The sequence below is a fragment of the Pristiophorus japonicus genome, chromosome 14, assembly GCF_044704955.1.
Source record: "Pristiophorus japonicus isolate sPriJap1 chromosome 14, sPriJap1.hap1, whole genome shotgun sequence".
NCBI classification, from domain to species: Eukaryota; Metazoa; Chordata; class Chondrichthyes; family Pristiophoridae; genus Pristiophorus; species Pristiophorus japonicus.
The window spans coordinates 173650639-173674839 of record NC_091990.1 but is presented as its reverse complement, the minus strand read 5'-3'; the positions used below and the strand labels follow the sequence as shown (position 1 = coordinate 173674839).

The window sequence follows — 24201 nt, the reverse complement described above, 5'->3', positions numbered from 1 at the left end:
ATTCAGAGACCATGGTCCAGAACTTAAAGAAGGGTAACTTTGAAGGTATGAGGCGTGAATTGGCTAGGATAGATTGGCGAATGATACTTAGGGGGTTGACTGTGGATGGGCAATGGCAGACATTTAGAGACCGCATGGATGAATTACAACAATTGTACATTCCTGTCTGGCGTAAAAATAAAAAAGGGAAGGTGGCTCAACCGTGGCTATCAAGGGAAATCAGGGATAGTATTAAAGCCAAGGAAGTGGCATACAAATTGGCCAGAAATAGCAGCGAACCCGGGGACTGGGAGAAATTTAGAACTCAGCAGAGGAGGACAAAGGGTTTGATTAGGGCAGGGAAAATGGAGTACGAGAAGAAGCTTGCAGGGAACATTAAGGTGGATTGCAAAAGTTTCTATAGATATGTAAAGAGAAAAAGGTTAGTAAAGACAAACGTAGGTCCGCTGCAGTCAGAATCAGGGGAAGTCATAACGGGGAACAAAGAAATGGCAGACCAATTGAACAAGTACTTTGGTTCGGTATTCACTAAGGAGGACACAAACAACCTTCCGGATATAAAAGGGGTCAGAGGGTCTAGTAAGGAGGAGGAACTGAGGGAAATCCTTATTAGTCGGGAAATTGTGTTCGGGAAATTGATGGGATTGAAGGTCGATAAATCCCCAGGGCCTGATGGACTGCATCCCAGAGTACTTAAGGAGGTGGCCTTGGAAATAGCGGATGTATTGACAGTCATTTTCCAACATTCCATTGACTCTGGATCAGTTCCTATGGAGTGGAGGGTAGCCAATGTAACCCCACTTTTTAAAAAAGGAGGGAGAGAGAAAACAGCCTGACCTCAGTAGTGGGTAAAATGATGGAATCAATTATTAAGGATGTCATAGCAGTGTATCTGGAAAATGGTGACATGATAGGTCCAAGTCAGCATGGATTTGTGAAAGGGAAATCATGCTTGACAAATCTTCTGGAATTTTTTGAGGATGTTTCCAGTAAAGTGGACAAAGGAGAACCAGTTGATATGGTATATTTGGACTTTCAGAAGGCTTTCGACAAGGTCCCACACAAGAGATTAATGTGCAAAGTTAAAGCACATGGGATTGGGGGTAGTGTGCTGACGTGGATTGAGAACTGGTTGTCAGACAGGAAGCAAAGAGTAGGAGTAAACGGGTACTTTTCAGAATGGCAGGCAGTGACTAGTGGGGTGCCGCAAGGTTCTGTGCTGGGTCCCCAGCTGTTTACATTGTACATTAATGATTTAGACGAGGGGATTAAATGCAGTATCTCCAAATTTGCGGATGACACTAAGTTGGGTGGCAGTGTGAGCTGCGAGGAGGATGCTATTAGCTGCAGAGTGACTTGGATAGGTTAGGTGAGTGGGCAAATGCATGGCAGATGAAGTATAATGTGGATAAATGTGAGGTTATCCACTTTGGTGGTAAAAACAGAGAGACAGACTATTATCTGAATGGTGACAGATTAGGAAAAGGGAAGGTGCAACGAGACCTGGGTGTCATGGTACATCAGTCATTGAAGGTTAGCATGCAGGTACAGCAGGCGGTTAAGAAAGCAAATGGCATGTTGGCCTTCATAGCGAGGGGATTTGAATACAGGGGCAGGGAGGTGTTGCTACAGTTGTACAGGGCCTTGGTGAGGCCACACCTGGAGTATTGTGTACAGTTTTGGTCTCCTAACTTGAGGAAGGACATTCTTGCTATTGAGGGAGTGCAGCGAAGATTCACCAGACTGATTCCCGGGATGGCGGGACTGACCTATCAAGAAAGACTGGATCAACTGGGCTTGTATTCACTGGAGTTCAGAAGAATGAGAGGGGACCTCATAGAAACTTTTAAAATTCTGACGGGTTTAGACAGGTTAGATGCAGGAAGAATGTTCCCAATGTTGGGGAAGTCCAGAACCAGGGGTCACAGTCTGAGGATAAGGGGTAAGCCATTTAGGACCGAGATGAGGAGAAACTTCTTCACCCAGAGAGTGGTGAACCTGTGGAATTCTCTACCACAGAAAGTAGTTGAGGCCAATTCACTAAATATATTCAAAAGGGAGTTAGATGAAGTCCTTACTACTCGGGGGATCAAGGGTTATGGCGAGAAAGCAGGAAGGGGGTACTGAAGTTTCATGTTCAGCCATGAACTCATTGAATGGCGATGCAGGCTAGAAGGGCTGAATGGCCTGCTCCTGCACCTATTTTCTATGTTTCTATGTTTCTATGTCTTTGGCCAGGGACTCCCAGGTGTCGGTGGGGATGTTGCACTTTATCAGGGAGGCTTTGAGGGTGTCCTTGTAACGTTTCCTCTGCCCACCTTTGGCTCGTTTGCCGTGAAGGAGTTCCGAGTAGAGCGCTTGCTTTGGGACTCCTAAAGCCCCACCATATGCAAACCATTTGTCATCCTGCAAGATTGTGTTGAGATGTTGGGTACTGATAACTTTTCTGATGCTTGGTGCATCACCCGCGCTAATTTACCAAATTTTGTTTGAATTTAAAAGTTAAAATTACAATGTCCCCAAGGGACATTTGCTGCCTGGCGTGGATTGAATCATACAGAACAAGAGGATGCCAGGGTCGATCGCTGGTTTGTAAGAAGTTAATTTATCTCATTCAGGGAAGCAACGCAAGTGCCACATTGGACTCTAGACCCTGGGCCAGGAAAGGAAAAAAAAATCAGACAAAATTCTTGACTCTTATTGCTATTGAGTGACCTCTGCTGGAAAGTGGATAGGTTTGGAATTTGCTGTGATAAACGTGATGGTCAAACAGCCTATCAACCCTGCCGAGATGCACATGTGAAAAACACTCATTTGAGTGAGATACCAGAGATTGGTTACTGGCCCTGAAATTGTATCCCATCATCTTCAGGAGAGATGGGGAAGATATTGGAAGGGACAAAAAAAATTGCTGACATTCTTTGGATGACCACGGTTTACAAGTTATGTTTACTTTTTGTCAAGGAACATGCTGCAGATATTTATTATGTGAATTGACGAACCCATTTGTGGAGACTTTTTCTGATGACCTAATTCCATCGATGTAAATGACAACATCGGGGAGCGGATTTGGGGGGTAGTTGGGGGTCAGGAGATTGTGCAGGGAACCATTCCACCAGCTCCCTGGAACCCATTGCTACTTCTGGAAATTCCGCCAGAAATAACAGGCGACTTGGAAAAATGTCTGCTCAAATATTTCAGGATGTATTGAAATTAGATGTAAATACATGGACTATGTCATCTGAAAAGCTTCTAATCATTAACACATTCACAGTGCTGTGCATCAGATGTGTTGGTGTTCATTACTATGTGTGCACAATTGACTACCATATTTGTCTACAAAACACATCAAAAATGAATTAATTCACGATGAAGCCCTTTGGGATGTTCTGAGGCCATAAAAAGTACATGTAAATGCAGCTCTTTCCTTGTTTCCTTGTCATGTTTCGCCTCTGCATTTGCTGCGGCTCAGTCAAAAACTAATTTACTGGGTTGTCAAAAGCATCATCATCATAGGCGGTCCCTCACAGCGAGGATGACCTGCTTCCACGCCAAAAAAGGATAAGTTCACAGGTGTTCCATAGAACATAAGAACATAAGAACATAAGAATTAGGAACAGGAGTAGGCCATCTAGCCCCTTGAGCCTGCTCCGCCATTCAACAAGATCATGGCTGATCTGGTCGTGGACTCAGCTCCACTTACCCACCCGCTCCCCATAACTCTTAATTCCCTTATTGGTTAAAAATCTATCTATCTGTGATTTGAATACATTCAATGAGCTACCCTCAACTGCTTCCTTGGGCAGAGAATTCCACAGATTCACAACCCTCTGGGAGAAGAAATTCCTTCTCAACCTGTATTTTGAGGCTGTGCCTCCTAGTTCTAGTCTCCCCGACCAGTGGAAACAACCTCTCTGCCTCCATCTTGTCTATCCCTTTCATTATTTTAAATGTTTCTATAAGATCACCCCTCATCCTTCTGAACTCCAACGAGTAAAGACTCAGTTTACTCAATCTATCATTATAAGGTAACCCCCTCATCTCCAGAATCAGCCTAGTGAATCGTCTCTGTACCCCTTCCAAGGCTAGTATATCCTTCCTTAAGTAAGGTGACCAAAACTGCACGCAGTACTCCAGATGCGGCCTCACCAATACCCTGTACAGATGCAGCAGGACCTCCCTGCTTTTGTACTCCATCCCTCTCGCAATGAAGGCCAACATTCCATTTGCCTTCCTGATTACCTGCTGCACCTGCAAACTAACTTTTTGGGATTCATGCACAAGGAACGCCAGGTCCCTCTGCACCGCAGCATGTTGTAATTTCTCCCCATTCAAATAATATTCCCTTTTACTGTTTTTTTTTCCAAGGTGGATGACCTCACATTTTCCAACATTGTATTCCATCTGCCAATTTAGGGTTAGGGTTAGGGTTAGGGTTAGGGTTAGGCCATTCGCTTAACCTATCTAAATCTCTTTGCAGCCTCTCTGTGACCTCTACACAATCCGCTTTCCCACTAATCTTTGTGTCATCTGCAAATTTTGTTACACTACACTCTGTCCCCTCTTCCAGGTCATCGATGTATATTGTAAACAGTTGTGGTCCCAGCACCGATCCCTATGACACACCACTAACCACCGATTTCCAACCCGAAAAGGACCCATTTATCCCGACTCTCTGCTTTCTGTTAGCCAGCCAATTCTCGATCCATGCTAATACATTTCCTCGGACTCCGCATACCTTTGTCTTCTGCAGTAATCTTTTGTGTGGCACCTTATCGAATGCCTTTTGGAAATCTAAATACACCACATCCATCAGTACACCTCTATCCACCATGTTCGTTATTTCCTCAAAGAATTCCAGTAAATTAGTTAAACATGATTTCCCCTTCATGAATCCATGTTGCGTCTGCTTGATTGCACTATTCCTATCTAGATGTCCCGCTATTTCTTCCTTAATGATAGCTTCAAACATTTTCCCCACTTCAGATGTTAAACTAACCGGCCTATAGTTACCTGCCTTTTGTCTGCCCCCTTTTTTAAACAGAGGCGTTACATTAGCTGCTTTCCAATCCACTGGTACCTCCCCAGAATCCAGAGAATTTTGGTAGATTATAACGAATGCATCTGCTATAACTTCCACCATCTCTTTTAATACCTTGGGATGCATTTCATCAGGACCAGGGGACTTATCTACCTTGAGTCCCATTAGCCTGTCCAGCACTACCTCCCTAGTGATAGTTATTGTCTCAAGGTCCTCCCTTCCCACATTCCCGTGACCAGCAATTTTTGGCATGGTTTTTGTGTCTTCCACTGTGAAAACCGAAGCAAAATAATTGTTTAAGGTCTCAGCCATTTCCACATTTCCCATTATTAAATCTCCCTTCTCATCTTCTAAAGTACCAACATTTACTTTAGTCACTCTCTTCCATTTTATATATCGGTAAAAGCTTTTACTATCTGTTTTTATGTTTTGCGCAAGTTTACTTTCGTAATCTATCTTTCCTTTCTTTATTGTTTTCTTAGTCATTCTTTGCTGTTGTTTACAATTTTCCCAATCTTCTAGTTTCCCACTAACCTTGGCCACCTTATACGCATTGATTTTTAATTTGATACTCTCCTTTATTTCCTTGGTTATCCACGGCTGGTTATCCCTTCTCTTACCACCCTTCTTTTTCACTAGAATATATTTTTGTTGAGCACTATGAATGAGCTCCTTAAAAGTCCTCCACTGTTCCTCAATTGTGCCACCGTTTAGTCTGTGTTCCCAGTCTACTTTAGCTAACTCTGCCCTCATCTCACTGTAGTTCCCTTTGTTTAAGCATAGTATGCTCGATTGAGACACTACTTCCTCACCCTCAATCTGTATTACAAATTCAACCAGACTGTGATCACTCATTCCGAGAGGATCTTTTACTGGGAGATTGTTTATTATTTCTGTCTTATTACACAGGACCAGATCTAAGATAGCTTGCTCCCTTGTAGGTTCTGTAACATACTGTTCTCAGAAACAATCCTGTATGCATTCTATGAATTCCTCCTCGAGGCTACCCCGTGTGATTCAATTTGACCAATCGATATGTAGCTTAAAATCCCTCATGATTACTGCCATTCCCTTTTCACATGCCTCTATTATTCCCTTGATTATTGTCCGCCCCACCGTGAAGTTATTATTTGGGGGCCTATAAACTATGCCCACCAGTGACTTTTTCCCTTTACTATCTCTAATCTCCACCCACAATGATTCAACATTTTGTTCATTAGAGCCAATATCATCTCTCACAACTGCCCTGATATCATCCTTTATTAACAGAGCTACCCCACCTCCTTTCGCTTCTTGTCTATCCTTCCGAATTGTCAGATACCCCTGTATGTTTAATTCCCAGTCTTGGCCACCCTGCAACCACGTTTCTGTAATGGCCACCAAATCATACCCAATGATGTAATGGTTTGTGCCGTCAACTCATTTATTTTATTTCGAATGCTGCGTGCGTTTAGGTAGAGTGTTTTAATACGAGCTTTTAAACCATGATTTTTAGTTTTGACCCCTCCTGCAGCCCCTTTATATTCAACATATTGTCCCTTCCTATCACCTTGTGGTTTACACTTACCCCAGTGCTACTCTGCTCTGTTGCCTCCTGCCTTTTGCATTCTTTCTTGTGGTCCTGTTCATCTGAGCTCTCACTCACTCTAACTAGCTCAGAGGCCTTTCCTGGGTTCCGAATACTCCTCGCATTGAGGCACTGAGCTTTCAGGCTTGCCTTTTTATTACACTTTGACCCTTTAAAATTTTGCTGTACATTGGCCCTTTTTGTTTTTTGCCTTGGGTTTCTCTGCCCTCCACTTTTACTCATCTCTTTTCTGTCTTTTGCTTCTGGCTCCATTTTGTTTCCCTCTGTCTCCCTGCATTGGTTCCCATCCCCCTGCCATATTAGTTTAACTCCTCCCCAACAGCACTAGTAAACACTCCCCCTAGGACATTGGTTCCGGTCCTGCCCAGGTGCAGACCGTCCGGTTTGTACTGGTTCCACCTCCCCCAGAACTGGTTCCAATGCCCCAGGAATTTGAATCCCTCCCTGCTGCACCACTGCTTAAGCCATGTATTCATCTGAGCTATCCTACGATTCTTACTCTGACTAGCACGTGGCACTGGTAGCAATCCCGAGATTACTACTTTTGAGGTCCTACTTTTTAATTTAGCTCCTAGCTCCTTAAATTCGTCTCGTAGGACCTCATCCCTTTTTTTACCTATGTCGTTGGTACCAATGTGCACCACGATAACTGGCTGTTCTCCCTCCCTTTTCAGAATGTCCTGCACCCGCTCCGAGATATCCTTGACGCTTGCACCAGGGAGGCAACATACCATCCTGGAGTCTCGGTTGCGGCCGCAGAAACGCCTAGCTATTCCCCTTACAATTGAATCCCCTATCACTATCACTCTCCCACTCTTTTTCCTGCTCTCCTGTGCAACAGAGCCAGCCACGGTGCCATGAACTTGGCTGTTGCTGCCCTCCCCTGATGAGTCATCCCCCTCAACAGTACTCAAAGCAGTGTATCTGTTTTGCAGGGGGATGACCGCAGGGGATCCCTGCACTACCTTCCTTGCACTGCTCTTCCTGCTGGTCTTCCATTCCCTAGCTGGCTGTGGACCCTTCACCTGCGGTACGACCAACTCGCTACACGTGCTACTCACGTCATTCTCAGCATCGTGGATGCTCCAGAGTAAATCCACCCTCAGCTCCAATTCCGCAACGCGGACCATCAGGAGCTGGAGGCGGATACACTTCCCGCACACATAGTCGTCAGGGACATCGGAAGTGTCCCTGAGTTCCCACATGGTACAGGAGGAGCATATCACATGACCGAGCTCTCCTGCCATGACTTAACCGTTAGATACACTTAATTTGGCGACAACAATGTTAACAGGTTACTTACTGATATAAAAAAGAAAAACAAAAGTTACTCACCAATCACCAGCCAATCACTTACCCCTTTGGCTGTGATGTCACCTTTTGATTCCTTTCTACTTCTTTTTTGCTTTTCCTCCCGGCTGGAGCTGCACAAGCTGGGCCTTTATAGGCCTCTCCACGCACCACGAGCTCCCGCCTCCGATTTGCCACCGCCTCTCACAGCCGCTGGGCCTCTATAGGCCTCACCACGCACCTCGAGTTCCCACCTCCGATCTCCAATGAAGGACCTAAAATTCCAAATCCCGAACTACATCCTGAAGGGTGGAAGATGCCTGTGCGTGGATTTTTTTAACATGCGATGGCTGTTGCACCCCAGCCACCACACGGGCTTGACAGAGCTAGGTCTTGGTCCAGTGGCAAGGGTTAACCAAGATGACTGGAGACCAGCTCTGCTGCATGGATCTAGTGCGCGCACATATCGCAGTGTGGGCTGGCCCATACTGCCCCTGGGCTCCTGGCCCCGAACTCACACCTCTCCTGGGCCCCGATCCCATCCCTCCACAGTCTCTTGCTGCTCCTGCTGTACCTGCCCACGCTCCAGTTACCCACCTGGACCTTGATGACGTCACTCTTCGCTGCCGTTGCAACTCACAAATGTAAATGGCAAATTGTTAAATGTGGGCATAAAATCCTTGGAAAAACAGTCCTGCATTTGAGAACTCACACAGCAAAGACAAAGACACTTCACTTAAACAATGACTAACAAAGTCTATGAACACACACAATTGTATGTTGATGTCCACTTGTAGTGTCTCGGCTCGGGTGGTCTTGATTAGATTAAGTCAATCCTTCATACTCTAATGCTTTACATTATTTGTAGCACTTAAGCATATTCAGTGATTACTTTCCCAAATGCACATGTCTGTTAGTAATCAAAATTGTTGGCTTGGCTGACTTATTTCTCCTGCGCTTTATTCAGTGAAAAGCATCAAAGCCAATTTTCTCAGCATGCAGCTGAAGAAGCCATTTTGAATGCGGTCTCTTTATGAAGTGCACCTCGCACGGAACCTCGGTGTAAGTTCCACCAAGCTCCCACAGTGCCTTTGGTGAAAGATTGGTGGAAACATTGCAGTAACAGTGTAAGCAGATACTTACACTGTTTCTGCAGGATTTCCTCTGATCTTCTGCCAAATGCATAGTAGAAGATTGAGAGAACCCTTGTAGAAAGTCCACTCATCTGTTTTTAAGCAAAGAAACCCACGAACTACATGCAAAAATATTCCATCTTTATCACAGTACCTTCTAATAAGGAAAGGACCGTTGATATTTCTGTCACCTTGTATTCAGAGATCTACCTCGCTCTGTGTCCTGGTATCTCACCAAGCTGTTTTCTATTACAGTTGTTCTCGCTTAGTACCGTTTATACCTCCGGGTAGTTGGATAGTTGTGATCTAAAATCTACAATACCATTAGTGACTCTTCATAAGCCTCTGTAAATAACTGGACCTTAAGAGACAGGGTATCAATTAAAGGGGTATTATTTTCAGCAACAACTTGAATTTCTACGGAATTTATTATGAACAGAAAGCTGCATTAGATGCCTTTCCTAAGAAGAACAAGAGTGAACCCTGAGCGAATAAGCAAAATTAAAGTTTTGGGAATGACAAGGGGAAGAAGTTAGGGGGGGGATCGAGAGATCTGAAGGAACAGCCACCAATGGTGGTGCAGAAGGTGCAGGAAATGAAGACTAACCCACTGTTGGACAAGAGAAGGTTTTGACAAAACCTTTTATTTTTATGAGGAGAGAGATGATAATCTGTACAGTTGTGGCAGGACTTCTCTGCTTTTATACTCTATCCCCCTTTGCAATAAAGGCCAACATTCCATTTGCCTTCCTGATTACTTGCTGTACCTGCATACTCACTTTTTGTGTTTCATGCCCAGGTCCCGCTGTACTCCAGCATTTTGTAATTTCCATTTAAATAATAATTTGCTTTTCTATTTTTTCTGCCAAAGTGGATAACCTCACATTTTCCCACATTATACTCCATCTGGCAAATTTTTCGCCACTCACTTAGCCTGTCTATATCCCGTTGCAGATTATTTGTGTCCTCCTCACAATTTGCTTTCCCACCCATCTTTGTATCATCAACAAACTCGGTTACATTATATTCGGTCCTTTCATCCAAATCATTAATATAGATTGTAAATAGTTGAGGCCCCAGCACCAATACCTGTGTCACCCCACACTAGTTACCATACGCCAACTGGAAAATGACCCATTTATCCAGACTCTCTGTTTTCTGTTAGTTAGCCAATCCTCTATCCATGCTAATATATTACCTCCAACCCCGTGAGCTTTTATCTTGTGCAGTCACCTTTTATATGGCACCTTATCGAATGCCTTCTGGAAATCCAAATACACCACATCCACTGGTTCCCCCTTATCCACCTTGTTCGTTACATCCTCAAAGAACTCCAGCAAATTTCTCAAACATGATTTCCCTTTCATAAAACATGCTGACTCTGCTTGATTGAATTATGTTTTTCCAAATGTCCTGCTATTACTTCCTTAATAATGGACTCCAACATTTTTCCAACCACAGATGTTAGGCTAACTGGTCTATAGTTTACTGCTTTCTGTCTGCCTCCTTTTTTAAATAGGGGCATTACACTTGCGGTTTTCCAATCCGTTGGGACAGCCCCAGAATCCAGGGAATTTTGGTAGATTACAACCAATGCATCTGCTATCTCTGCCATCAGGTCCAAGGGACTTTTCCATCTTTAGTCGCATTATTTTACTGAGTACCTTTTCTTTAGTGATAATTGTTTTAAGTTCCGCCCTCCCTTTGGCCCCTTGATTATCTATTATTGGGATGTTTTTAGTGTCTTCTACCGTGAAGACCGATATAAAATATTTGTTTAAAGTCTCTGCCATTTCCCTGTTCCCCATTATTAATTCCCCAGTCTCATCCTCTAAGGGACCAACATTTACTTTAACGAGTCTGCTCCTTTTTATATACCTGTAGAAACTCTTCCTATCTGTTTTTATATTTCTTGCTAGTTTACTTTCAAAATCTATCTTCCCTCTCTTTATTACTTTTTTAGTCGTCCTTTGCTGGTTTTTAAAAGTTTCTCAATCCTCTGGCTTCCCACTAATCTTGGCCACTTTGTATGCTCTTGTTTTCAATTTGATACCATCCTTTACTTTCTTAGTGAGCCACAGATGGTTCTCCCTTCTCTTAAAGTCTTTCCTTCTCACTGGAATATATTTTTGTTGAGAGTTATGAAATACCTCCTTAAATGTCTGCCACTGCTTATCAACCATCTTACACTTTAATCTATTTTCCAAGTCCATGTTAGCCAACTCTGCCTTCATTCCATTGTAATCTCCTTTATTTAAGATCAGGTCATTGGTTTGAGATCCAGCTTTCTCCCTCTCCAACGGAATTTGAAATTCAACCATATTATGATCACTCTTTCATAGGGGATCCTTTACTAGGAGATCATTTATTAATCCTGTCTCATTACACAGTACCAGATCTAAGATGGCCTGCTCCCTGGTTGGTTCCGCAATGAACTGTTCAAGGAAACCATCACGGATACACTTTCTCAAGGCTATCTTGGCCAATTTGATTTGTCCAATCATTATGAAGATTAAAATCGCCCATGATTATTACAGTTCCTTTCTTACAAGCCTCCATTATTTCTTGATTTATTTTCCATGCAACAGTGTAGCGGCTGTTAGGGGGCCTATAGACTACGCCGACCAATAACTTCTTCCCCTTATGAAAAGTTCTTTCATTCTAAACTTTCTCACTGCGTAAAAAAATTCTCCTCATCTCCCCTCTAGGGCATTTGCCAATTAACTCGCCAGTTACTGTGAACAGGTCAATATAATCCAGCGTTACTCATAGCTTTGCTCTTTTCTGATAGGCTAACTGCACAGAGGAGCATGGAAGATGAGGAGGAGATAGCCCGTGAGCGTCGTCGCCGAGCACGTGAGGAGAGACGCTATGACCAGGACGACAATGGGTCCTACACCAGCAGCACATCATCTACGCCAGTATTTGAGAGTCTCAGAGCAACCGAGGAGAACCAGTAGGTCCTAGAATAGAACCTGTTTGAAAACATTTCTCAGAGAATAGGACACACAAGAGTTACAGTCAGATAAAGAAAGAATGCCTCTAGGTTTTAGCCATCAGCGAGCTCGTGTGATGAGCTTGCTTGTGGGAGCTGAATGGTGCAATAATTCTGTGCGTTCTTGTCCCAGGTTCCACATTTACTGATCCAGGTTGTGCCTCCTGGGCATGTCAGGGGAGACCTGCCTTTGGCACCTCTACTTCAGAACAGAGGCCACCACTTAGCTAAACCTATCTCCTGGATGCTGATCTATACCACAAGGATGACTCGGGACCGAAGTGCTTTCAATTGCACACCTGTGTTCCATTGGGAAACAAGAGGACAATGGGCGGTCAAGAAGAGGTGGAAGTGGGGAAGTTGAGAAGCTAATCTCATTTGGAAGAATACTTATGGACTTCAACACTGAGATAATGTGTTGGAATTTTACAATTTGGTGTTCCTGTTACAGGGCTTCACGTGACACATGTTAGGGTTAATTTATATTTTCAGTCTTTAATGAACAGAAAACCATCAGGGGATGAAGGGGCAGCATCTGATGTATGCTCACAGTATGCATAGCTCTACACTAAAAGCACTAACTCTTAAAATTTACTCCAATCAGTCATCATAATGGAATTCTCATCCCATTACCACAATTAGAACTGACAAATATTCGCCAGGCTTTTCAAACAAAATGAGCATGGCACACTTGTAAGCTACTTTTTAAATCCTTCTGCTGTTTAATGTCAGAGCGCGGAACAAGCGAGAGCTGTCAAGTAGAATCACTTTAACCTGACACGCCCAACAAGAAGGAAGCGGGTTTTGGAGTCAATGGAACTGAAAACCGGGCAGGGTGTAAAACGGACGTCCGCCCAAAGTCACCCTATTCCTGCCAGACGGGTTTGGTTAAAATTGCCTCCTGTGCGTTTTTTTTTTCCCTCCAGAATGGAACATCTTCATGGTATTGTGGTTGGATACAAGAAAGATCTTTCAAAATAGAACTAGCACATGCACAAAAGCTACAGATACAGCAGAGAGAGTAATGGGTGCCGGATACCAATTGTGGATGGTACAAGGCAGTGTGGGAAAGGGGCAAGAGAGTTGAGCCCCAAATTGTTGCTGGACCTGTACTGAACTGTGCTGAAGCACGGTGAGATCTATGATTGGCTAACTCTGGCCAAAGATAGCAGTTTGGAAATGCCATGCCACAGCTATGTAACCAGAAGTGCGAAGTGGATAGTTTTCTCCAAAAAGAAAGAGCGACTGACTGACAGCCATACATTTATATAGCCTAAGGACATCCCAAAGTAGATTACAAACAATACTTTTGAAGTGCAGTTGCTGTTGTAATGTAGGAAGCGTGGCAGCCAATTTGTGCACAGCAAGCTCCCACAAACAGCAATTAAATAATTGACCAGATCATCTGTTTTGCCTGGGAATTTTCATGTCCACCTGATAGGGTAGATGGGAGCTCAGTTTAACATCTCATCCGAAAGATGGCATCTCCTCATTGGTTGCACTGAAGTGCCAGCCAAGATTATGGGCTCAAGTCGCTGGAGTGCGACTTGAACGAACAGCCTTCTGGCTCAGAGGTGAGAGTGCTACAATTAAGCCACAACTGGCACCATGAGTGACAAACCTGGTGTGAATATAAAACATATTTCACTCACATAAGCGATTGAAGGAAATAATATCCAAAAGAGGTGAACAATAATATTATTAAAAGTGCTTCTACTTGTAATAGTCTTCCATTTTGGGCAGGTAGTACCAGGTCAGAACTTGCACTGGTTAGATGTACAATGAAACTTCCACTACTCTATGACTTCACCCAACCTCAGATGAACACTGCTTAATGCATATGATCTCCCTGACTGAGATTGCCAATTTGTGCTCAGTTGTGATCAATTTTATATTGTAGACTTTGGGAGTCTCGTGTTTTGTACTCGGAACTCCTTCACGTCAAACGAGCCAAAGGTGGGCAGAGCAAATGTTACAAGGACACCCTCAAAGCCTCCCTCATAAGGTGTAACATCCCCACCGACACCTGGGAGCCCCTGGCCAAAGACCACCCTAAGTGGAGGAAGTGCATCCGGGAGGGCGCTGAGCACCTCGAGTCTCATCGCCGAGAGTGTGCAGAAACCAAGCGCAGGCAGCGGAAAGAGCGTGCGGCAAACCAGTCCCACCCTCCCCTTCCCTCAACGACTATCTGTCCCACCTGTGACAGGGACTGTGGTTCTCGTATTGGACTGTTCAGCCACCTAAGGACTCATTTTAAGAGTGGAAGCAAGTCTTCCTCGATTCCGAGGGACTGCCTATGATTATAGACTAGTGCCCACTAAGAGGAATAGAAACTTGAAAACACTATAGAAAAGATAAATCTGGAATACCATTTTAAATTAAACTGTGACAGCAGGACGAGGAGTTCATTGCAGATAGATTTTGCCTTTACTGCTCGGTCTGCTATCTGACGGAATGGATTGCCTGCTCTGAGCAGATTCGTCAACAAGCGGGTGACCTGCACTGTACCACCCTCCAAATTACCGACTGTTCAGCCACCGAAGGACTTCCATGGCCCTCCTTCCTGTGTGCACCTTCACAGTGAATATCAGCAGGTGACTTGGATCAACCCAGCCCAATCCTGCCACTGCGTGCAATCCACACATATCTTATCCTGCTTGTGCCATTGGATTGAGTTGAGAGCTCTCCTGATTTTTTAATTGCCTTCCGTAACACCCCCACCCACACCCCTCAGATGATAAATATAGGCCAAAAGCAAAAGAAAATATTTCTAAGCTGGACGTTCAATTTAATCAGTGTCGTATATATAATTCATATTGTCACAAAATGAATTGCCTCTTAAAGTAGCAAGTTGCATTTGAATTATTCCCTTTTCTTCATTTCTGACTGAAGAGTTGATACCGAGGACACGATAACGATATCGTGCTTTCCAGTTAAATGCACGAGCAGCAATATCCTGGAAAGTTGTGGTTAGGGATAGGACTGGGCAGAGCTGGCTTGATTCTGTCCAAACCTGCTGGAAACACTAGAAACTTTAAAAGATTTGGAAACATATAAATAACTCAAAAAATTCTCTGAACTTGCCCAATAGTTTGGCAGCAATGCAGAACTACTGAAGGGCAAGTACGGTTAATAGTTTGCCCAATAGTTTACCAAACAGTTTGCCGACTTGATCATAGTTTGATCCTGGAACTCAGCAACGTCATACCGAGTCCAAAACCAGATGGGTGAATGGGACAAAGAGCAAGAGCAGGGAACATTTGCTTTGTTGCCAATGGAAATTAATTGATGGCATTTAAAAATTAATGTCATGACAGACAAAAGAAAAACAGAATGAGTTTTGTATTAAAAATGGATATTAAAGCAGATGGATGGAACCACACCCCAACTCCATCTCCTCTCTTTCTTTTCTCCCCCCCCCATGGCTCGAATTATTTACCATTTTCTATAAATTATCTTTATATAAGTTAACGGCAAGCTAATCAGGTCTTCAGTAACTCACCAGCTTCCTGAACCTTCCTTTCACCGCTCAAAATCAACAGCCTGATCGCCTGCCGGTAGTTGGCAAATGTACGAGAGCTTTGTTACAAAGGCAAATTTAATACAAATAAGCAGAAAATGGGGCAGCCACTTTAATTCCTGTTTCTGCAGAGTTTTCAATGTGCCCATTTAAAATGGATGGTTCCTCAGTGCACTGTAATCGTCTACATCATCATCATCATCATAGGCAGTCCCTCGGAATCGAGGAAGACTTGCTTTCACTCTTAAAATGAGTCCTTAGGTGGCTGAACAGTCCAATACGAGAGCCACTGTCCCTGTCACAGGTGGGACAGAGGGAAAGGGTGGGTGGGACAGGTTTGCCGCACGCTCTTTCCGCTGCCTGCGCTTGATTTCTGCATGCTCTCGGCGACGAGACTCGAGGTGCTCAGCGCCCTCCCGGATGCACTTCCTCCACATAGGCCGGTCTTTGGCCAGGGACTCCCAGGTGTCAGTGGGGATGTTGCACTTTATCAGGGAGGCTTTGAGGGTGTCCTTGTAACGTTTCCGCTGCCCACCTTTGGCTCATTTGCCGTGAAGGAGCTTGCTTGAACAGACTGGGCTTCAAATCCAGCAGTGTGAAGCCAATCACCAACACAGTATCAATGCATTTTTCTCAGGCACCAGTCACTATGCTATAAATATAAGACAATTATTTGCGTCAGGTTTATTTGAAGGAAAATACTGACCCAATGATGGATCCTCGAGTCCGAGTCTTTCCTCTTCATTTATAGTTAATGATACCTTTGCACGAGACTCAGACAGAAGCAGAGTGCAGATGCAGTGAGGTCCATGCAACTGCCAGGATCATTATAGAGCGTAACTTGGGCATACTGCAGCATCAACGGATTGCTCAACTGATCATGGGGCAAACTTACAATACAATACAATCCAGGCAAGTCTGTTATTGTCTGCTGCACGCTACATAATCTTGCAGCTCAACGAAGCTTAATCATGGAGGGGGAAGTCAACCCACAATCAGGGCCAGAGCAGGACATGTACCTTGACCAATAGGACACCACTGCAGAACATCCAACGTATCCTGGAAGATTCATACATCAGGCACATTTACCACAGTGAAAAAACGGCATACTGTAGATCCTGGAAATCTGAAAATAAATCCAGGCTGTGCTGCAAGCATATTTAAAAACATAGAAAATAGGTGCAGGAGTAGGCTATTCGGCCCTTCGAGCCTGCACCACCATTCAATATGATCATGGCTGATCATACAACTTCAGTACCCCATTCCTGCTTTCTCTCCATACCCCCTGATCCCTTTAGCCGTAAGGCCACATCTAACTCACTTTTGAATATATCCAACGAACTGGACTCAACAACTTACTGTGGTAGAGAATTCCAAAGGTTCACAACTCTCTGAGTGAAGAAGTTTCTCCTCATCTCGGTCTTTAAATGGCTTATCCCTTATCCTTAGACTGTGACCCCTAGTTCTGGACTTCCCCAATATCGGGAACATTCTTCCTGCATCTAACCTGTCCAATACCGTCAGAATTTTAAATGCTTCTATGAGATCCCCTCTCATTCTTGTAAATTTCAGTGAATATAAGTCTAGTCGATCCAGTCTTTCTTCATATGTCAGTGTTGCCACCCTGGGAATCAGTCTGATGAACCTTTGCTGCACTCCCTCAATAGCAAGAGTGTTCTTCCTCAGATTAGGAGACCAGAACTGTGCACAATAATCAAGGTGTGGTCTCACCAAGGCCCTGTACAACTGCAGTAAGACCTCCCAGCTCCTATACTCAAATCCTCTCGCTATGAAGGCCAACATGCCATTTGCCTTCTTCAGCACTTACTGTAGCTGCATGCCTACTTTCAATGACTGATGTACCATGACACCCAAGTCTCGTAGCACCTCTCCTTTTACTAATCTATCACTATTCAGATAATAATCTGCCTTCCTGTTTTTGCCACCAAAGTGGATAACCTCACACCTATCCACATTATACTGCATCTGCCATGCATTTGCCCACTCACCTAACCTGTCCAAGTCATCCTGCAGCCTCTTAGCATCCTCCTCACAGCTCACACTGCCACCCAGCTTAGTGTCATCTGCAAACTTGAAGATAAGGCAGAGATAGACAGATTTTTGAGCGATAAGGGAGTAAAGGGTTATGGGGAGCAGGCAGGGAACTGGAGCTGAGCCCATGATCAGGTCAGCCATGATCTTATTGAATGGCGGAGCAGGCTCGAGGGGCCAAATGGCCTACTCCTGCTCCTATTTCTTAAGTTCTTATGTTCTTAAAAGACTGAAAATACTCAGTAGGGCAGGCGGTATCTGTGGAAAAACAGAAGTCGACATTTCTTCCTCAGCAACCCTGATGCTGCCTGACTTGCTGAGTCTTATCTCCTTTTTCTGTTTTTTACATTCAACTTGGTGACCATGCTGCTCCTTTAAGGAACCCTGTTGCCCATGGATACCCATGTGGCCAACCAGGCTGTGCTCCCATCATCTTCTACACTGTCCTCTGTCTGCACTTCCTCCAGCACCATCAATGTCCGTGCTTTGCTGTGTTGCAACTGACTGTTACCCAACTCTCTGTAAAAGGTTCAAATATAGTTTAACCGTTTTATTCACCTACTTTATGTGTCAGTGTTGTTCGTGTCTTTCCCCGTCATGCTTTCCCTTAGTATGAATGTACTGTATTTGACTACTGACCCCTGACCTGTAACTTCCTCTGTAATTCCCAGTGGAAGGAGGAAGTGCAGTGGCTGATCGCATGGTTCAGTGGAAGTGCTACAGATTCGGGTGAGCTGCAGTCGGTAAAGTGCACATGTGTGGGTGTTGGGTGAGTGCAGGATTGATCCTAGCTGTGGTGCACCGACTGCTGAATAGTACTGAATGCAAACACTCACTGTCCAGGCTTCCACATGGAAAATCATCATCATAGGCAGTCCCTCGGAATCGAGGAAGACTTGCTTTCACTCTTAACATGAGTCCTAAGGTGGCTGAACAGTCCAATACGAGAGCCACAGTCTCTGTCACAGGTGGGACAGATAGTCGTTGAGGGAAGGAGTGGGTGGGACTGGTTTGCCGCACGCTCTTTCCGCTGCCTGCGCTTGATTTCTGCATGCTCTCGGCGACGAGTCTCGAGGTGCTCAGCGCCCTCCCGGATGCACTTCCTCCACTTAGGGCGGTCTTTGACCAGGGACTTCCCAGGTGTCAGTGGGGATGTTGCACTTTATCAAGGAGGTTTTGAGGGTGTCCTTGTAACGTTTCCTCTGCCCACCTTTGGCTCGTTTGCCATGAAGGAGCTCCGAGTCGAGCGCTTGCTTTGGGAGTCTCGTGTCTGGCATGCGGACAATGTGGCCTGCCCATGGAAAAAGGTGAGGTAAAGAAAGGAGAAAGAAGCCATTTATTTATATAACTCCTGAACAATTGCTCAGAATGCACTGAAACACTTTACAGCCAATGGATTATCGTTGAATGCTGGCACACATGGAGCCAACTTGCACACAGCAAGGTGAAGACAAACAGCAAATAGATAAATAATCAGGTCATCTGTTTTAAGGAGAAATGTTAGCCAGAACCAGAGAATGCTCTTCTCTGAATAGTGTAATGTCATCATCACCTCAGTAAGTTTAATTTAACATCTCATCAAAAAGATGGCACCTCAAACTCTGTACTACAGCAAAGTGTCTGGCTAGATTATATGCTCAAGTTTATCCAGAATCTCTCTGACCCAGAAGTGAAATTGTTAACAAGTGAGTCGAGCTGGCACACAAAATAAATTGTACCTCAAGAACAGTCAGTACCTTTAGGCAAGGATTGGAATTTGTTTTACTGATTTTCAATGACCTCTTTTAAATTCTGTCAATATTTAATGTTAGATATTTGTCCCTGATATGTCATTTCTTTCTGAATTTTCCTCATCCGGAGAATAGGGAAGTATTAATTCTCTGGACAATGGCGCTGTTATAGGGCTGAGAACAGCTCTCACTCGACAGCAAAATGCAAATTACCAAAGGTTTCGGGCACAGTCCGACATATTGCTGAGCTATGGTGGAACCTGCTGCTAGGATGCCCACGAGAAAGGCAGCGGGTGCATTCCTAATTTGTCTTCGCTTTTCAATTTATCAAAAAAATTTATTTCTTAACAATGTTTCCCTTGCTTATCATGATCATAGGCAGTCCCTCGAGTCGAGGATGACTTGCTTCCACGCCAAAAAGTTCACAGGTGTTTCAATGAAGGACCTAATATTCCGGATCCCGAACTACATCCTGAAGGATGGAAGATGCCTGTGTGTGGATTTTTTTAACGTGTGGTGGCCGTTGCACACCAGCCACCACACGGGCTTGACAGAGCTAGGCCTTGGTCCAGTGGCAAGTGTTAACCAAGACGACTGGAGACCAGCTCTGCTGCACGGGCCTAGTGCGCACACATATCGCAGTGTGGGCTGGGCCCATGCTGCCCCTGGGCCCTCGCCTCTTCTGGGCAACGAACTCACGCCTCTCCTGGGCCCCGATCACGTCCCTCTACAATCTCTCGCTGCTCCTTCGCCCCGACCTCGCCGCTCCTGCTGTACCTGCCCACGCTCCAATCACCGACCTGGATCTTGGTGACGTCCCTTTTAACTGCCGTTGCTCTCCTGCTCCAGCACGTGCTGCTCCCTGGAGTGGTACACCGCCACACTGCTCCTTCCACTCCCCGGCCTGCTCCGATCGTGCTCGCAGGCCCGGGGGTGCACAGGTCCTTGCTAATACCTTGCTGGTTATCCATAGGCACTGGTACCTCAACCACATGTACATTACTCCCTTAGGGGGACTGTTTAACCATGGGAGGCATTGCACCAGGCATGACTCTGCCTTCATCCGACATGTACACATTGCAATGAGGAGTGGGGATCCAGGCTGACTTTTCTTTCTCTGCCTAACCAAAGGATGTTGAGGCCAATTGTACCACGATTAAGAATATTTCAGAGTAGACTCAGCACAAACTAGGAATTGTACCTTGCACATTTCTGGTCTGTGTGACTCATCTAATCGCTGAGCTATCGCAAAGGTAGGTAAACATTTCAATTGGTGCCCTGTACTGCGGGGTTTGGTCCTTTTTTATATAGCTTTCGAATTAAATTTAATCCCTCAGCCCCCTGATTGAGCAGTAGCTGCTGAAAGCATGGAGGGTTATAGTCATGTTACAGGAAGGGAGGAATGTTTTGGGGGATTTTTGTTGGACCAAAATCCCTATTAATCAGGCTGGCTGTTGGCACTTGGTGTTTAAAGAATATTTCCCTTGAGGAAATGTTTAAGAATTTCTATTATTACAACACTTCTCGGTGCCAAATGCCATTACTTACAAAGACTTTTTCTATTTGGGTGGCTGTACACTGAATCCTTGAGTTCAGATTATTGTTAATGTTTCTGTCAGGAATGTTTACCATTTCACCATTTCACTTTGCACTCCTTCAAGCTTTGTATCTTTACTGAGGTTATCGCAATATCAGTGATACAAGTATTTGTATGCCATCCATTCGCACAAATTAACGTATAACTAGCATCCCTGATAGCCCACAGATAAAGGCTTTGAGGAGTAAATTTGAATTTGTTTCACAGTGTACAATGAGTTATAGCGAATTAGAAGCCCATTTTACATTTCTCCCTATTTTTATTTTCATTGCAGTCAATCAGTGAACAGGCTGCCGATTTGCTATCACTCGTTGAGTGTAATATCTCCAAGTTTGCAGATGACACTAAGCTGGGTGGCAGTGTGAGCTGTGAGGAGGATGCTAAGAGGCTGCAGGGTGACTTGGACAGGTTAGGTGAGTGGGCAAATGCATGTAGATAAATGTGAGGTTATCCACTTTGGTGGCAAAAACAGGAAGGCAGAATATTATCTGAATGGTGACAGATTAGGAAAAGGGAAGGTGCAACGAGACCTGGGTGTCATGGTACATCAGTCATTGAAAGTTGGCAAGCAGGTACAGCAGGCGGTGAAGATGGCAAATGGCATATTGGCCTTCATCGCGAGAGGATTTCAGTATAGGAACAAAGAGGTCTTACTGCAGTTGTACAGGGCCTTGGTGTGACCACACCTTGAATATTGTGTACCGTTTTGGTCTCCTAATCTGAGGAAGGACATTCTTGCTATTGAGGGAGTGCAGCGAAGGTTCACCAGACTGATTCCCGGGGTGGCAGGACTGACCTATGAAGAAAGATTGGATCAACTAGGCTTATATTCACTGGAATTTAGAAGAATGAGAGGGGATCTCATAGAAACATGTAAAATTCTGACAGGATTGGACAGGTTAGATGCAGGAAGAATGTTCCAGATGTTGGGGAAGTCCAGAACCAGGGGTCACAGTCTAAGGATAAGGAGTAAGCCATTTAGGACCGAGATGAGGAGAAACTTCTTCACTCAGAGAATTGTGAACCTGTGGAATTCTCTACCACAGAAAGTTGTTGAGGCCAGTTCGTTGGATATATTCAAAAGGGAGTTAGATGTGGCCCTTACGGCTAAAGGGATCAAGGGGTTTGGAGAGAAAGCAGGAAAGGGGTACTGAGGTGAATGATCAGCCAGGATCTTATTGAATGGTGGTGCAGGCTCGAAGGGCCGAATGGCCTACTCCTACACCTATTTTCTATGTTTCTATGTTTTACACTATCGCACAATGTCACAATTACCGCCATTGCGTGAGGTGGTACTGAGCCACACAGACCCGGAAGTTCCTATTCAATCCCCAGTCTATGAGTTAGCTGATCTCAGCCAATGTGGATGGGGTACAGTTAGCCTCAGTACCTCCACAAGTGGAAGGAGGGAAATAAATCAAAAACCATGGTTTTCGTGATCATTATCGAGTGATCCTTGCTGGAAAGTGTATGTGTGGATACAGGGCGAGAACAGGAGCAGGCTTGCCTCTGATGCCATCATTGTCAAATAGCCTGCCAATACTTACTCAAAGGCAAAATACTGCAGACGCTGGAACCTGAACTAAAAACAGAAAATGCTGGAAATCTCAGTAGGTCAAGCAGCATCTCTGGAGAGAGAAACAGAGTTAACGTTTCAGGTTGATGATGAACTTCAACAGAACCGACGAATTTCTGACAAAGGGTCATTGACCTGAAACGTTAACTCTGTTTCTCTCTCCACAGATGCTGCCTGACCCGCTGAGATTTCCAGCAATTTCTGTTTTTATGCCAATACTTACTGCCTAGGCTCGCACAAGAAATATAACTACTTGGACGAGGTAGCAAAGGACACCCATTAATTGTGGAGCCATACCCAGTCAATAGTCAAAGCCTTCCGGAGAGGGCAAAGTGTTTAGGTCAACTGTAATCCACGACTTAAAATAGAACAATAGATGTTTACAGCACTGAAGGGGAGCCAAATGGCCTATGCTATATGTGCCAGCTCTAAGCTAGGGCAATCTAAATCTAATCCCACTCTCTTGCTGTCTCCCTTTTGCCGTGTGGGCTGCCCCGACCTGTGTGAGAACACCATCGCAGGTCAGGGCTATAAATAGAGCTGGAGGGCCGGGCCCTGGAACACCGGGGGCAAAGGTGCGGCGAATGAGGGTACGGGGCCCAGAAGAGCCGAGGGCCCAGGGGCAGCACGGGCCAGCCCACACTGCGATATGTGTGCGCACTAGGTCCGTGCAGCAGGGCAGGTCTCCAGTCGTCCTGGTTAACCCTTGCACTGGATAAAGGCCTGGCTCTGTCAAGCTCCGTGTGGTGGCTGGTGTGCAACGGTCACCACACGTTAAAGAAATCCACACACTGGCATCTTCCACCACCTCAACTGGAGTTCAGTACTGGAACATCGGATCCTACATTGAATCATCTGTGAACTCATGTGGAAGCAACTCATCCTCGGTCGAGGGACCACCTATGATAATGATTAGCCCAGTATCTTCCTCTGCTTCCAATATTTATCTAATTTTCCTTTAAACGATATAATGCTCTCTATCTCAACCATTCCTACTGTAAAGAAGCATTCCATGACCCAACAAGCCTTCATGTAAAGCCATTTCTCTTAACCTCGCTCCTCACTCTCAGCGGCAACTTTAAATTGAAGACCCCCCATTTCTGACTCATCAATCCTTCATAGTTTTAAAAACCCTCTATTAAATCTTCTCTTTACCCTTCCTGGCATCAGCCTGGTGAATCTATGCCATTATCTTTCTATGGCTCTAATTTATTTTCTAGAATAAGGCAGAGTCTTGATTGAGGAGATCTTCGAAGTGCTCCTTCCAGCGAGCCCTAACTGCCTCGGTGTCCTTGATGAGTGTTTCCCCGTTCTTGGCCAGCAGTGAGGTGGGGCTTTTAGAATAGGGCACACAAAACTGCTCACAGTACCCTGGCTGCGGCCTAGTCATATGGTGGCACAGCATGTTGGCAGAAGGGTGTGGCTTTGCACCAGCAATCTTAACAATTATGGCCAGCCTATTGCTGGGTAGAGGGTGGGGGAGGGGGAGGGAGGGAAGGGTGGAAAATATAACTGAAAGCAGAGTTACCGTGAATTGCTCTTGGGGTGTACAGAGACACACAGATAAAGAAACTGCACAGAGGCTTTAATTTATGGATGTTAGATCTTTTACTTCATATAAATAATAATGTTTGCATTTAACACATGAAAATGCCACAAAGCGCTTCACACAATGAAGT

At 44.8% G+C, this 24201-nt stretch overlaps 1 protein-coding gene across 2 annotated transcripts in view; it reads left to right on the top strand.

The window, feature by feature from the left end:
• Positions 1-24201, top strand: part of lsp1a (lymphocyte specific protein 1 a) — a 197957-nt gene that overhangs the window by 48417 nt on the left and 125339 nt on the right. For both annotated transcript variants that reach the window (XM_070899864.1, XM_070899865.1), the window contains exon 2: positions 11844-12008. In XM_070899864.1, coding sequence (XP_070755965.1) covers positions 11844-12008 — 165 coding nt within the window. The remainder of the gene's footprint in view (positions 1-11843; positions 12009-24201) is intronic.